We start from the raw sequence: 14,628 nt of genomic DNA, 5'->3' as shown, positions 1-14,628 counted from the left end.
CAGTCCCTCCTCAGCTCTAACCACTAGAGCCTCCCTCCCTCCCAGTCCCTCCTCAGCTCTAACCACTAGAGCCAGCCTCCCTCCCTCCCTCCCAGTCCCTCCTCAGCTCTAACCACTAGAGCCTCCCTCCCTCCCTCCCAGTCCCTTCTCAGCTCTAACCACTAGAGCCAGCCCTCCCTCCCTCCCAGTCCCTCCTCAGCTCTAACCACTAGAGCCAGCCTCCCTCCCTCCCAGTCCCTCCTCAGCTCTAACCACTAGAGCCAGCCTCCCTCCCTCCCAGTCCCTCCTCAGCTCTAACCACTAGAGCCAGCCTCCCTCCCAGTCCCTCCTCAGCTCTAACCACTAGAGCCAGCCTCCCTCCCTCCCTCCCAGTCCCTCCTCAGCTCTAACCACTAGAGCCAGCCTCCCTCCCTCCCTCCCAGTCCCTCCTCATCTCTAACCACTAGAGCCAGCCTCCCTCCCTCCCTCCCAGTCCCTCCTCAGCTCTAACCACTAGAGCCTCCCTCCCTCCCAGTCCCTCCTCAGCTTTAACCACTAGAGCCAGCCTCCCTCCCTCCCTCCCAGTCCCTCCTCAGCTCTAACCACTAGAGCCAGCCTCCCTCCCTCCCAGTCCCTCCTCAGCTCTAACCACTAGAGCCAGCCTCCCTCCCTCCCAGTCCCTCCTCAGCTCTAACCACTAGAGCCAGCCTCCCTCCCTCCCAGTCCCTCCTCAGCTCTAACCACTAATGCTAGCAAAGATCTTCAATTGTTTGTATTCAGTGCATGAATCTGGGCAGCAGCGTGGAGTAGTGGTTAGGGCTCTGGACTCCTGACCGGAGGGTCGTGGGTTCAATCCCAGGTGGGGGACACTGCTGCTGTACCCTTGAGCAAGGCACTTTACCTAGATTGCTCCAGTAAAAACCCAACTGTATAAATGGGTAACTGTATGTAAAAATAATGTGATATCTTGTAACAATTGTGAGTCGCCCTGGATAAGGGCGTCTGCTAATATATAAATAAATAATAATAATATTAAAAAGCAGTTTCTCTGAATAGAGATGTATGGGGTATCGCTGAGCGATTTACAGTGTTGACATCGTTCTGCAATGGGAAATTGAATGCATTAGCAGAGACTGGAGTTTGAAGGATGCTGAAGTTCACAGAGTCTCTCTCCCTACGTTTCGAGTATTATTTCTGATCACATGAAATCTCCTTACACTTTTATTTTGAGTCGATTCTGTTTCCTAATTAAACTCAGAAAAAAACTGTTAATTACAAAACAACGTCACTTTTAAAAAAATCAAATCTCGATTAAGCCTGATTCTGTTTATTATTATTATTATTATTATTATTATTATTATTATTATTATTATTATTTCAAACAGACGCGAGTTTATCGCCGTTCTATCCTGACAGATATTTTTTTCCTGAATAAAATAATCGGTCGGGAGTGAAGCACTAGCAAATAAATAAATAAATAAATAAATAAATAATTAAACCCCGTCTTTAATTGGTAGTTTTCTCTTAATTAGGATTTAGAGACAGTTAACTGAAAATAATAATAATAATAATAATAATTAAGCCTCTGTCTCTTTAAATAACACGGCCTGTCTCATTAGCGCATGCGCAGTAATGACTTCCTATGTTGTATTGTGTGTGGGGGAAGGACGAAAGAGTTTTAATTAGAAACTAAACTTTCTATGTTTTATTTACCGGGTTTAAGAACTCCTAAACTGACCTGCTAAAAAAATAATAATAATAAAAATAATTCACTGAATGCAAGTTGACAAAAACAGGGGCTACGATGCGAGATCGCACTAAGGAACTCGGAAATGTGAGTCATTTTTAATTTTTTAAATAATTAACAAAATGCCTTAAAAAAAAACACACACGCGCGAAATTGCCTCGTATTAATATTATTTTGTACCTGTTTCGTTTTGCACAGAAGTGTTTAAAGTTACCGGCCGTAAAAACGGGCGATTATAAATGGTGTTGACAACACTGGTCTGGAAGTTTTGAAGTATCATTAGTTAATTTAATTTGATTTAATGGCTCCTGTGTGTGTACGGCTGATTTTTAGCAGGGTCTCTGTAGTATTTTTACGGTTTGTCTTTGCCGCGTGTACTCGGTTAACCTTTTATAAATGATCCGTGTTTTGTTTGTGTCACTCATAAGGATGGTCCCTTGCTAATAAAAGTGAAAATCGCAGTTTTTTAAAGATAAGTTGTCGTAAATGTGCGTGTTTCTTATCGCTTAGTAAGTCCAGTGAACCTTAACCCGGCTCAGTTTGCTCCCTGGTGAAAGGTTGAACACACACTGCGTAAGATGGGGCAAACGATGTTGTGCAAAATTACTTTTTGGTCATTCTCTCATTCCTGGATTTGAAACAAACTTCCAACTTTTGAGGGATGGGGATCGGACTCCTGTTCCACAGCAGTGTGATCCATTCCAGGTTTTGCTACCAGCTTGATCAGCCCCCAGTGTGTCTAGCTAACAAGCTCAGGTGTGTCTGATTATTAAACTCCTAGTGAAACCAGGACTGGATCAAACGGGTAGTGCGTCAATTAAGTGGTTAAAAATAGGCAGTCAGAAGTGTGAATTTTCACATGACTATGTATTACACAGCAATAGGAAATATGTGATCACTGTGAAAAACAAAAACACTGCCTTAATCTTAATTCATGGATGCACAGTGGATAGTTCTAGACTTGCTCAGTAGGCTTGGTTCTAGGCTTGCTCATAGATGGATGGTTCTAGGCTTGCTCAAATGGATGGTTCTAGGCTTGCTCGTAGGTGGATGGTTCTAGGCTTGCTCATAGGTGGATGATTCTGGGCTTGCTTATAGATGGACAGTTGTAGGCTTCCTTGTAGATGTGTGGTTCTATACTTGCTCAGTAGGCTTGGTTCTAGGCTTGCTCATAGATGGACGGTTCTAGGCTTGCTCATAAATGTGTGGTTCTACTTGCTCAGTAAGCTTGGTTCTAGGCTTGCTCATAGATGATGGTTCTAGGCTTGCTTATAGATGGACAGTTGTAGGCTTCCTTGTAGATGTGTGGTTCTATACTTGCTCAGTAGGCTTGGTTCTAGGCTTGCTCATAGATGGATGGTTCTAGGCTTGCTCGTAGATGTGTGGTTCTAGGCTTGCTCATAGATGGATTGTTCTAGGCTTGCTCGTAGATGGATGGTTCTAGGCTTGCTCATAGATGGATGGTTCTAGGCTTGCTCGTAGATGTGTGGTTCTAGGCTTGCTCATAGATGGATTGTTCTAGGCTTGCTCGTAGATGGATGGTTCTAGGCTTGCTCCTAGACGTGTGGTTCTAGGCTTGCTCGTAGATGTGTCGTTCTAGGCTTGCTCGTAGATGTGTCGTTCTAGGCTTGCTCATAGATGGATTGTTCTAGGCTTGCTCGTAGATGGATTGTTCTAGGCTTGCTCGTAGATGGACGGTTCTAGGCTTTCCTAGTAGGCTTGGTTCTAGACTTGCTCAGTGGGAATTTCTCTTGCAGAAGGATGAGAATAACTCGGATGAGGAAACGCGCTCGTTGGTTGTCAAACCAGGAACAGGAAGGAGCTCCAAGAACGAGAGCAAGGATGAGACGGACGCCTTTTTCCTGAAGGTAAAGCAACCTGGGGGAAGGGGGAGGGAGGGAGGGAGGGGGCAATCGATCAGGGTTTTGGGATCAATTCCTGGTTTTCAGTTTCTTCGAAGGGTATTTTAGAGACGTAATATTTGCTGCGGTCGTTCAGCTGTGGTCATTCGAAGCTGGTTTTAATTGACAAACAAACAAACAAACAGAGAGTTCAGTTTGTCGCCACTGTTGTGAGAATCTCATTTCAACAGCATGATGCAGATTTGATATGTCATGTGGTATGTCATGTTAGATTTCAGAAATGTCACATTTTTCCAGTCAGTTTTTTCCATGTTAAGTATCTGTAAAACTACAAAGCGCTGGGTGTGCAATTCAATATGTTAACAAGGGAACATTATTCAGCAGCTTTCATTGGACTCTATGAAGCTGAGGGAGTTCATTCTATATAGAGGGGGTGGAATTCAATATGTTAACAAGGGAACATTATTCAGCAGCTTTCATTGGACTCTATGAAGCTGAGGGAGTTCATTCTATATAGAGGGGGTGGAATTCAATATGTTAACAAGGGAACATTATTCAGCAGCTTTCATTGGACTCTATGAAGCTGAGGGAGTTCATTCTATATAGAGGGGGTGGAATTCAATATGTTAACAAGGGAACATTATTCAGCAGCTTTCATTGGACTCTATGAAGCTGAGGGAGTTCATTCTATATAGAGGGTGTGCAATTCAATATGTTAACAAGGGAACATTATTCAGCAGCTTTCATTAGACTCTATGAAGCTGAGGGAGTTCATTCTATATAGAGGGGGTGGAATTCAATATGTTAACAAGGGAACATTATTCAGCAGCTTTCATTGGACTCTATGAAGCTGAGGGAGTTCATTCTATATAGAGAGTGAGGATGCAAAACTTTTGTCCAGAGTTGTAAACGTCTTGAAGCAGGTGATTGTGCTTTTCGATGGAGTGGCTGGCTGTCTCCTAACATGCGTCTGCGGTTTTGTTTCTCAGGTGAGGGAGATACGCGAGGGCCTGGCTTTGCTGTCGATGAAGGTGAAGGAACTAGAGAATAAACAGCTGACAGTGTTGGGAGTTCCTCTTCCTGAAGAAAGTAAGAAATCATGAAGTCTACCCGGATGGGAATCAGACTCCCGTTCCACAGCAGTGTGATCCAGTCCTGGTTTCACTAGGAGTTTAAAGCTCAGACACACCTGAGCTTGTTAGCTAGACAAACTGGGGGCTGATCAAGCTGGTAGTAAAACCTGGAATGGATCACACTGCTGTGGAACAGGAGTCTGATTCTCATCTCTCCTCAGAAATCGGGGGGGCTGATAATCGGACGAGGGTCTCTGGTGTGGATCGGGGGCTGATTCACCGTTCAGAGTGAAGAAACAGCTGCTTGAGGTTTGTGGCGATGGCTCGCTTTTTTTTAAAGACTCTGCGGGGAGCAGCGACCCACACAAACCTCAAGCAGCTGTTTCTGAATTCAATCTGAACTGGTGAATCAGCCCCCGATGCACACCACAGACCCTCGCCTGATTGTCAGCCCCCCTGATTTCTGCAGAGAGATCCGTCCCGACACTCGAATAATCGGTTCGTGCAGCGCTAGGATGGGGAAGCATATAGGTGTCGCACATGCGTCACGCTAATATACCTCCCCACAGGAAGTATCTGGAATAGTGAGACAACCTATAAGAATGATCAAAGCTATTATTATTATTATTATTATCATTATTATTATTGTTAATTTAGTCATTTAGCAGACGCTTTTATCCAGATCGACTTACAGAGACTAGGGGGGGTGAACTCTGCATCATCATCAACTGCTGCTGCTGCTGCTGCAGAGTCACTTCCAATAGGAGCTCGTTTGTTTGACGTCTCATCCGAAGGACGGAGCACAAGGAGGTGAAGTGACTCGCTCAGGGTCACACGCACATGCACACACGCATGCATGCATGCACACACACACACACACACACACACACACACACACACACAGGGAGTCAGTGGTTGAGCTGGGATTTGAACCTCCTGGTATCAAGACCCCCCTTTTTCTCTAATCGCTTGACCCCCTGTTTCCTTTCATCCCAGATATGAAACGGGATCTGCAGACTTTGAGGGATGATATTAAGAAGATCGCCAGTCAAGTGCAGAAGAATTTGAAAAGTAAGTTGTTGTTTTTTTTTTGCTGGTTCGTAAGACACCAGCTACAGCAGCCTTGTTTACTGAAAGTGCAATTATTATTATTATTATTTATTTATTTATTTATTTATTTAGCAGACGCCTTTATCCAAGGCGACTTACAGAGACTCGGGTGTGTGAACTATGCGTCAGCTGCAGAGTCACTTACAACTACGTCTCACCCGAAAGACAGAGCACAAGGAGGTTAAGTGACTTGCTCAGGATCACACAATGAGTCAGTGGCTGAGGTGGGATTTGAACCGGGGACCTCCTGGTTACAAGCCCTTTTCTTTAACCACTGGACCACACAGCCTCCTAGAATTTCAATGATGTTCCCTTGCATTAGTTACGATGGTGCTGTAGTAATTAGAATTGAAATTACATTACAAAGTAGAATACATGACTACATAACATGCTTGCTCGAGATAACCAAAGTAAAATACCTACAGATACAAATACACAAACATAGCGTAGAAATATATGTATGTATATATTTTTTTCAAACAAATTCGGGGGTTTCCACTTAAAAGTGGTTAAATCCGGGGCTCCCTAGTGGCGCATCCGGCAAAGGCGCTCTGCGTGGGGTGCAGGATGCGCCCTATAGCCTGGAGGTCGCCGGTTCGAGTCCAGGCTATTTCACAGCCGACCGTGGACGGGAGCTCCCAGGGGGGAGGGAGGTTTTAGTTCGGCCAGGGTGTCCTCGGCTCACCAGCGCCCCCCTGTGGTCCAGCCGGGCGCCTGCGGGCTTGCCTGTAAGCTGCCCCAGAGCTGCGTTGTCCTGCGACGCTGTAGCTCTGAGGCGGCTGCACGGTGAGTCTGCAGTGTGTAAAGAAGCAGGCGGCTGACGGCACACGCTTCGGAGGACAGCGTGGGTTCATCTTCACCCCTCCCGAGTCAGCGCAGGGGGGTGCTAGCGGGGAGCCGAGCCTAAAAATAATTGGCGACTCTAAATTTAAAAAAAAAGTGGTTAAATCCAAGAATAACGCTCGAATGACACACAAATGCTTTTTTTTTTAAATTAATTTTCATTTTTCAGTGCTTTTTTTGTAGCTGTTTTTGAGTTTTCTGTAAATCGTATTTTTTTTTCGGTGATCTTTGTATTTTGTCTACTGTGTTTTAATTTGAGTGTGCTCGGTTCCTTTCCCAAAAAGCTTGGGCGGTTTTTTTTTTTTTCGTTTGTTTCTGTACCTGGACAGGACTTTCACATTTCAGTTGTCTTTCCTTCGCTGTGTTCCACAGCGAAACTCGGACGGCCACGTCACTTCTGGGGTTTATTTTGTCTCTAGGCCTTTTTGTATTTTTCAATTTTCAATTCGGTTTTAAAAAATCTTCCTTATCCTAACTGATGCAGCTCTTAAATCGCTCCCACGAGCCTCCGTTCCTGATAATAATCTCGTTTTAAATCTCGCTAGGCGAGTCTCTGTGCCTTTTATCAGGGGAGATGCATCTGGGACCCCAGCATTCCCCTGACCTGAATTCGAAATCATTTTTTTGATTTCTGTGTTTCAGGTGTTGAGCCGAAAAAGTCTGAAGAGGAAGAGGGAGATAAATACGTTTCTGTTAGCGACAGGATGAAAAAAACACAGGTACGGGAATCCTTTTAAAATCCATTTCTCCACCTCCTTAGTAAAAGTATGAACCGCACTATGCTTTACCAGACCTCTCTGTGCTTTACAATGCTTCCCTATGCTTTACCAGACCTCTCTGTGCTTTACAATGCTTCCCTAAGCTTTACCAGACCTCTCTGTGCTTTACAATGCTTCCCTATGCTTTACCAGACCTCTCTGTGCTTTACAATGCTTCCCTATGCTTTACCAGACCTCTCTGTGCTTTACAATGCTTCCCTATGCTTTACCAGACCTCTCTGTGCTTTACAATGCTTCTCTATGCTTTACCAGACCTCTCTGTGCTTTACAATGCTTCCCTATGCTTTACCAGACCTCTCTGTGCTTTACAATGCTTCCCTATGCTTTACTGTACTATAGGATATACATGAAACTGATGTGACACTTTTTTTCCGCAGCACGGAATTCTTTCCCGGGAATTTGTGGATCTGATGTCCGAGTGCAACACCGTCCAATCAAAGTACAGGGATCGGAACGTGGAGCGAATCCAGCGACAGCTCAAAATCAGTGAGCGTTTTTGATTGGTGGAGGGGAGAGCCAATAACTGTTTGATTTATTAGGGCGGAGAAATTAGATCGACAGCGCCATCTAGTGAACAGCTACTCTGGATCAATTTCACTTCTGTGTCCCTTGCTCTGGATGTTGTCTAAGGGGTTTGATTTCATCAATAAATGCCCTGATAAGCCACAGCTGGATTTTCAGAGCATTTTACAGCACTGTTGGAAATCACCCTGGATTATTTTCCTGTTTTTAGAGTTAAAGACTGCTGGTTTATCGGGACGGAGCCCTCCTCAGAAATCAGGGGGCTGATAATCGGACGAGGGTCTCTGGTGTGGATCGGGGGGCTGATTCACCGTTCAGAGTGAAGAAACAGCTGCTTGAGGTTTGTGATGATCGCTCGCTTATCTTAAAGACTCTGCGGAGAGCAGCGACCCACACAAACCCAAGCAGCTGTTTCTGAATTCACTCTGAATGGTGAATCAGCCCCCGATCCACACCACAGACCCTCGCCCGATTTTCAGCCCCCCGTTTTTCAGTCGAGTAATCTGGTCGTGTGGTTCTGTCTCAGGGCTACAATCTCGTTTTTGTCTTTTGCAATTTTCAGCTGGGACCAACGTCACAGAGGAACAGCTGGATGAAATGTTAGAGAGTGGACAGACTGATGTTTTCACCCAGAACGTGAGTCTTTTAAGATCCTTATTAAATTTAAAGACTCTACATTGATTTACAGCTGTTATCTCCAGAGATGGGACTCCCTATTCCACAGCAGTGTGATCCATTCCAGGTTTTACTACCAGCTTGGTCAGCCCCCAGTGTGTCTAGCTAACAAGCTCAGGTGTGTCTTATTATTAAACTCCTAGTGAAACCAGGACTGGATCACACTGCTGTGCAGCGGGAGTCAGATTCCCATCCTTGTGATGATAACTGCCTTATTTATTAATTTTACTCCAAACAAAACATTAATCTCAATGTGTTTTTATTTTATTTTTTTAAAATTTTAACCTATTTTTTTTGAGGACGGGGGAATTGCAAATTATTATTATTATTATTATTAATAATAATAATAATAATAATAATAATAATAATAATAATAATATTTGTTTATTTAGCAGACGCCTTTATCCAAGGCGACTTACAGAGACTAGGGTGTGTGAACTATGCATCAGCTGCAGAGTCACTTACAACTACGTCTCACCCGAAAGACGGAGCACAAGGAGGTTAAGTGACTTGCTCAGGGTCACACAATGAGTCAGTGGCTGAGGTGGGATTTGAACCGGGGACCTCCTGGTTACAAGCCCTTTTCTTTAACCACTGGCCTCCTGTGTGAATTGGAAATTGATTTTAAAAAAAGGATTTCAGATTCACTCCCCGATCTCCTGATATTTTTGTATTGCTCCTCGTGTGTTTTTGTCCTTCTAATTCGGATTTCCGTGTTCAGATCTTGAAGGACACCCAAGCCACGAAGCAGGCGCTGAATGAGATTGAATCGAGGCACGACGAGATTCTCAAACTGGAGAGGAGCATTCGCGATCTGCATGACATGTTCATCTACCTGGCCATGGAGGTGGAGGCACAGGTAACCACAGAGAACTCTGCATCAGGGCAGCAGTGTGGAGTAGCGGTCAGGGCTCTGGACTCTTGACCAGAGGGTCGTGGGTTCAATCCCAGGTGGGGGTGGGGCACTGCTGCTGTACCCTTGAGCAAGGTACTTTACCTAGATTGCTCCAGTAAAAACCCAACTGTATAAATGGGGAACTGTATGTAAAAATAATGTGATATCTTGTAACAATTGTAAGTCGCCCTGGATAAGGGCGTCTGCTAAAAAATTAATGATAATAATAATAATAATAATAATAATAATAACTGCTGCTGCAGAGTCACTTCCAATAGGAGCTCGTTTGTCTCATCCGAAGGACGGAGCACAAGGAGGTTCAGGGTCGCACACGCACACACAGGGAGTCAGTGGCTGAGCCAGGATTTGAACCTCCTGGTAACAAGACCCCCTTTTCTTTCCTGTAGTGACTCTGCAGCAGCAGTTTTTGATGATGATGCAGAGTTCACCCCCCCTAGTCTCTGCAAGTCGCTCTGGATAAAAGCGTCCGCTAAATGATCAATGAAAGAATCTAAAATAGCGAGCCAACGCTGCAGATTCAAACTGCCCACCCCCACAAGCTCTCAATTACTTAATTGGTCTAATTATTTGATTAATTGGGCCACATTCAACACAAATATTCAGGCCTCAATGTTTTTAAATGCTCTAATATTAAACCTGTCCCAATTGAACAAATGGCTCGATTTGGCGATTGTTCATTTTTTTGAGAAGCTGGAATTCAAATCGGAAGACCCTAGCCCAGTGTGACCCCCCCCCCCCTGGCAGGCTGAATCTAACCCCCTCCCCCTCTGATCGCCCCCCCAGGGCGAGATGATCAATCGAATCGAGGACAACATCCTGCAGTCATCGGACTTCATCGAGAGTGCGGCGAAACACACGCAGAATGCCGTGGAATACAAACAGAAAGCACGCAAGGTGAGTCTCGGCTTCCTTTCCTTACTCCCCTGGTCGTTTTCACAGCAGTAAAATTGCATTTTGAGGGAGTCGAATCAGACTCCTGTTCCACAGCAGCGTGATCCATTCCAGGTTTTACTACCAGCTTGATCAGCCCCCCCAGTGTGTCTAGGTAACAAGCTCAGGTGTGTCTGATTATTAAACTCCTAGTGAAACCAGGACTGGATCACACTGCTGTGCAGCGGGAGTCTGATTCCCAGCCCTGCCTTGGGGGGGGGGGAAATATAATAAATGAATGAACATTTGAGATTATAAATAAATTCAGTGTTTTAAAGTTTTTTTTTTAACTTGAACTGAAGCAACAGCTGCAGCTTTTTTTAATGTGTTTTTATTTTTTTGTGGTTTTTCTATTATAAAACGTTAACCGCACCTCTCTCAGGATAACATGAAGGTAAATACAGCTGTCCTGTTTTGAGCGTCGTTTTGATAGTTGATCGTGGTGTGCAGAAACTCCCTAAGAAGCATTTATCAGCAGTTATTTGAACCCCGTGCCTTAACATCTCTCTTTTTTTTTTTTTCCAAAAAACAGAAAAGCTGTCCTTCCTTCACCTTTACGATCTGGTACCAAATCAATGCCTTTTTTTTTTTTTTTTTTTGTGTAAACTACCGCCCCGATCGGAAGCGCGTGTTCCTCTCCCCCGAGGTCGTAAACTGACCACGAATTGCCGTTGACCGATATTGTAAAGGTGAGGTGAGGACGGCTGTTCTGGTTTTAAAATCGACTCTGCCTTAAACAGTTTCTGGTCTCTCTTGAGCTGTATCTTCAAACTGGGCTGTAATGTTATTTTCTGACTGGGGAGTGAGTTTCTGTGTGGTTTTATTTTCTTGCTGTGGTTTCAAACATTGTGAAACTTGACAGACCTCACATATATATATATTAGGCTACGCCCTTATCCAGGGCGACTCACAGTTGTTACAAGATATCACATTATTTTTACATACAGTTCCCCATTTATACAGTTGGGTTTTTACTGGAGCAATCTAGGTAAAGTACCTTGCTCAAGGGTACAGCAGCAGTGTCCCCCCCACCTGGGATTGAACCCACAACCCTCCGGTCAAGAGTCCAGAGCCCTAACCACTACTCCACACTGTGTGTGTGTGTGTGTGTGTGTGTGTGTGTGTGTGTGTGTGTGTGTGTGTGTGTGTGTGTGTGTGTGTGTGTGTGTGTGTGTGTGTGTGTGTGTGTGTGTGTGTGTGTGTGTGTGTGTGTGTGTGTGTGTGTGTGTGTGTGTGTGTGTGTTCCCTCGCTATAAGGCTCTGTTATAACTCTCCTACAGTGTATCCCCTAATTCAATATACTAGTGATTCATGCAATATTTCTACAGTAAATTCAGTACCAGTATCGTTCAAACTGTAAACCGTCTTCTCAGACTTCCGACTCTGTCTTTCCCTTTTGATTCAGCATCTAAACTGATGAAAAGCTGAGCTGGCACTTTCTAACACAGACCTCTTACTCAGCGTTTTATTTTAGAACTAAATCAATATTGGGTCTAGTACGTGCTTCTCTTTCCTAATGTAGTTCCTTTTTTTTTTTCTAAAAAATATAGCATTGATTACATGCATGGTTAAGTGACATAGCGAGGGTATAGGTTAGGGCTCTGGGCTCTTGACCGGAGGGTCGTGGGTTCAATCCCAGGTGGGGGGGACACTGCTGCTGTACCCTTGAGCAAGGTACTTTACCTAGATTGCTCCAGTAAAAACCCAACTGTATAAATGGGGAATTGTATGTAAAAATAATGTGATATCTTGTAACAATTGTAAGTCGCCCTGGATAAGGGCGTCTGCTAAGAAATAAATAAATAAATAATAATAATAATAATAATAATAATAATAGGGGCAGCAGTGTGGAGTCGTGGTTAGGGCTCTGGACTCTTGACCGGAGGGTCGTGGGTTCAATCCCAGGGTGGGGGACACTGCTGTTGTACCCTTGAGCAAGGTACTTTACCTAGATTGCTCCAGTAAAAACCCAACTGTATAAATGGGTAATTGTATGTAAAAAATAATGCGATCTCTCGAAACTGTCGCTTTCAACTCAAACACAAAATATGTCTCGTTTGCAATCGCTCGACAAACGCCCACGGGACAGAAACGTTCATTAATGACCAACAAAATGAAAATACGTCAAACGATGTCAAGCATCCGAATCTCCGAGAAACCGGAGAGGAACGGGGAATTAAAACGAGGTAAAGGCGATCGTCCCAAATCAAGCTGAAGCTCTAACGGATAACGACACAGAACGTCTGTACAGCACGACGTTTTTTAAAAAAAAAACTGTACTGCTGAACCTCGTCGTCTTTAATATCAGCATCGCAGGGGTGTCCGTGGATTATAAAAAATAAGACGGGCCTCTTCAGTGAGTCGCAGGAAAACAATTCCATCTCGGGTCTCTGTGACAGTTTAGAAGCTCCGCCTTCGCTCTCGTAGTTCATGATGTCACAGAAACCCTAGATGGAATTATTTTCCTGTAACTCACTGAAGCCCCTCTATATAGTTCTTTGCAATTAAGTGATTTTATGCAGATATGTGGAGCCAACTCTGTGTGTGTGTGTGTATAATATATATATATGTTATTTTTATTTTTTGTACCCTGACAGAAGAAAATTTGGATTGCTGTCTGTGTGTCTGTGATCCTCCTAATCATTATCATTGCCCTAGCTGCAGCGTTCGCAGGATAATCACTTCACTGTATAGTAAGTACAAAGTGTGCAATTTTAACTCCTGGGGAATCAGACTCCTATTCCACAGCAGTGTGATCCATTCCAGGTTTTACCACCAGCCCCCAGTGTGTCTAGCTAACAAGCTCGGGTGTGTCTGATTATTAAACTCCTAGTGAAACCAGGACTGGATCACACTGCTGTGCAGCGGGAGTCTGATTCCCAGATAAATAATTTTTAAATTATTATTTATTTATTTAATTTTTTTTTTTTTTTTTTACAGGGCTGTCCGGATTTGAAACTTCCTGCTTGTCCTGGTTTTTTTTTTTTTGTTTTGTTTTGTTTTTACCTGGTCTGATCACTGTAAACGCTGCACCAGGGAGACGTCCAGGCAGTTTTGTATTTGTGTCTGTTCAAACGAGAAAACTGTAGTCGCTGAATGTATCGACCAACAAACTGACCCACTTTTACAGAGATATTGTTTGTGTGTGTGTGTGTGTGTGTGTGTGTGTGGATGTCTGTCTCCTGATCAGAGCTATACTAGACTGCATTGAGGGGTGTTCTGAACCCCAGGACTGGGTGCAGCAGCAGCAGGGCTAGTGTGAGTTTGTAACCCTGCTCAAACTCCTGGCTCCTGATCATTTCAATATTAATAATACTAGACTTCATTGAGGGGAGCTGTGAACCCCAGGACTGGGTGCAGCAGCAGCAGCAGCAGCAGGGCTAGTGTGAGTTTGTAACCCTGCTCAAACTCCTGGCTCCTGATCATTTCAATATTAATAATAATAACACTAGACTTCATTGAGGGGAGCTCTGAACCCCAGGACTGGGTGCAGCAGCAGCAGCAGCAGGGCTAGTGTGAGTTTGTAACCCTGCTCAAACTCCTGGCTCCTGATCATTTCAATATTAATAATACTAATAATAATAATACTAGTTATGCTACGTCCACTTAAAACACTAGGAAATACCCAAAAGAATAACCTTTTTTTTTATTTTTTATTATTATATCACATATATAAACTGTCTCCTTTCATTTTCATGGTGTATGTATGTATGTGTGGGTGTGAGATTTCTTGTTTAGATTTTCTCAATTCTTCAGATAGGAGCTGCTGGCTTCCATTCTCATCCCTGTGGCGACAGACCGATTTTGTAAGCTGAAATTGCACCTTTTTGTTCTGTGCAATATCTACTGCAGCAATTATACTGAAATAACCCAGACAACAACTCGCATTAGCGTGGTGTCCTCTCTTTACTGTCAATAACCCATCAATAATAATAACAGCTAAGAAATAAATACCATCGGACTATATATATATTATAAAATAATAAATAATTCTAATTAATACTTATATATATAAAATAATAATAAATAATTCTAATTAATACTTATATATATAAAATAATAAATAATTCTAATTAATACTTATATATATAAAATAATAATAAATAATTCTAATTAATACTTATATATATAAAATAATAAATAATTCTAATTAATACTTATATATAAAATAATAATAAATAATTCTAATTAA

At 43.3% G+C, this 14,628-nt stretch overlaps 1 protein-coding gene across 1 annotated transcript; it reads left to right on the top strand.

The window, feature by feature from the left end:
• The first annotated feature begins 1,614 nt into the window (after nt 1-1,614).
• On the top strand, nt 1,615-14,317 carry stx4 (syntaxin 4). The gene is made up of 11 exons (XM_059016970.1): nt 1,615-1,813; nt 3,484-3,594; nt 4,578-4,677; nt 5,658-5,732; nt 7,257-7,333; nt 7,771-7,879; nt 8,478-8,551; nt 9,312-9,449; nt 10,290-10,400; nt 13,034-13,129; nt 13,377-14,317. The coding sequence occupies exons 1-10, from the start codon at nt 1,784-1,786 to the stop codon at nt 13,112-13,114; spliced, it is 906 nt and encodes a 301-aa protein (XP_058872953.1). The 5' UTR covers nt 1,615-1,783; the 3' UTR covers nt 13,115-13,129; nt 13,377-14,317.
• Nucleotides 14,318-14,628: the final 311 nt, after the last annotated feature.

This window comes from Acipenser ruthenus, chromosome 54 (genome assembly GCF_902713425.1).
Source record: "Acipenser ruthenus chromosome 54, fAciRut3.2 maternal haplotype, whole genome shotgun sequence".
NCBI lineage: Eukaryota > Metazoa > Chordata > Actinopteri > Acipenseriformes > Acipenseridae > Acipenser > Acipenser ruthenus.
This window is presented reverse-complemented; position numbering and strand designations above follow the sequence as displayed.

Bases quoted from the DNA above. Each gene is read 5' to 3' on its own strand.
- stx4 (XM_059016970.1), top strand. From the start codon at position 1,784: ATGCGAGATCGCACTAAGGAACTCGGAAAT. The intron at 8,552-9,311 runs GTGAGTCTTTTA...TTCCGTGTTCAG, and splicing joins CTGATGTTTTCACCCAGAAC to ATCTTGAAGGACACCCAAGC. The intron at 10,401-13,033 runs GTGAGTCTCGGC...GTACCCTGACAG, and splicing joins ACAAACAGAAAGCACGCAAG to AAGAAAATTTGGATTGCTGT.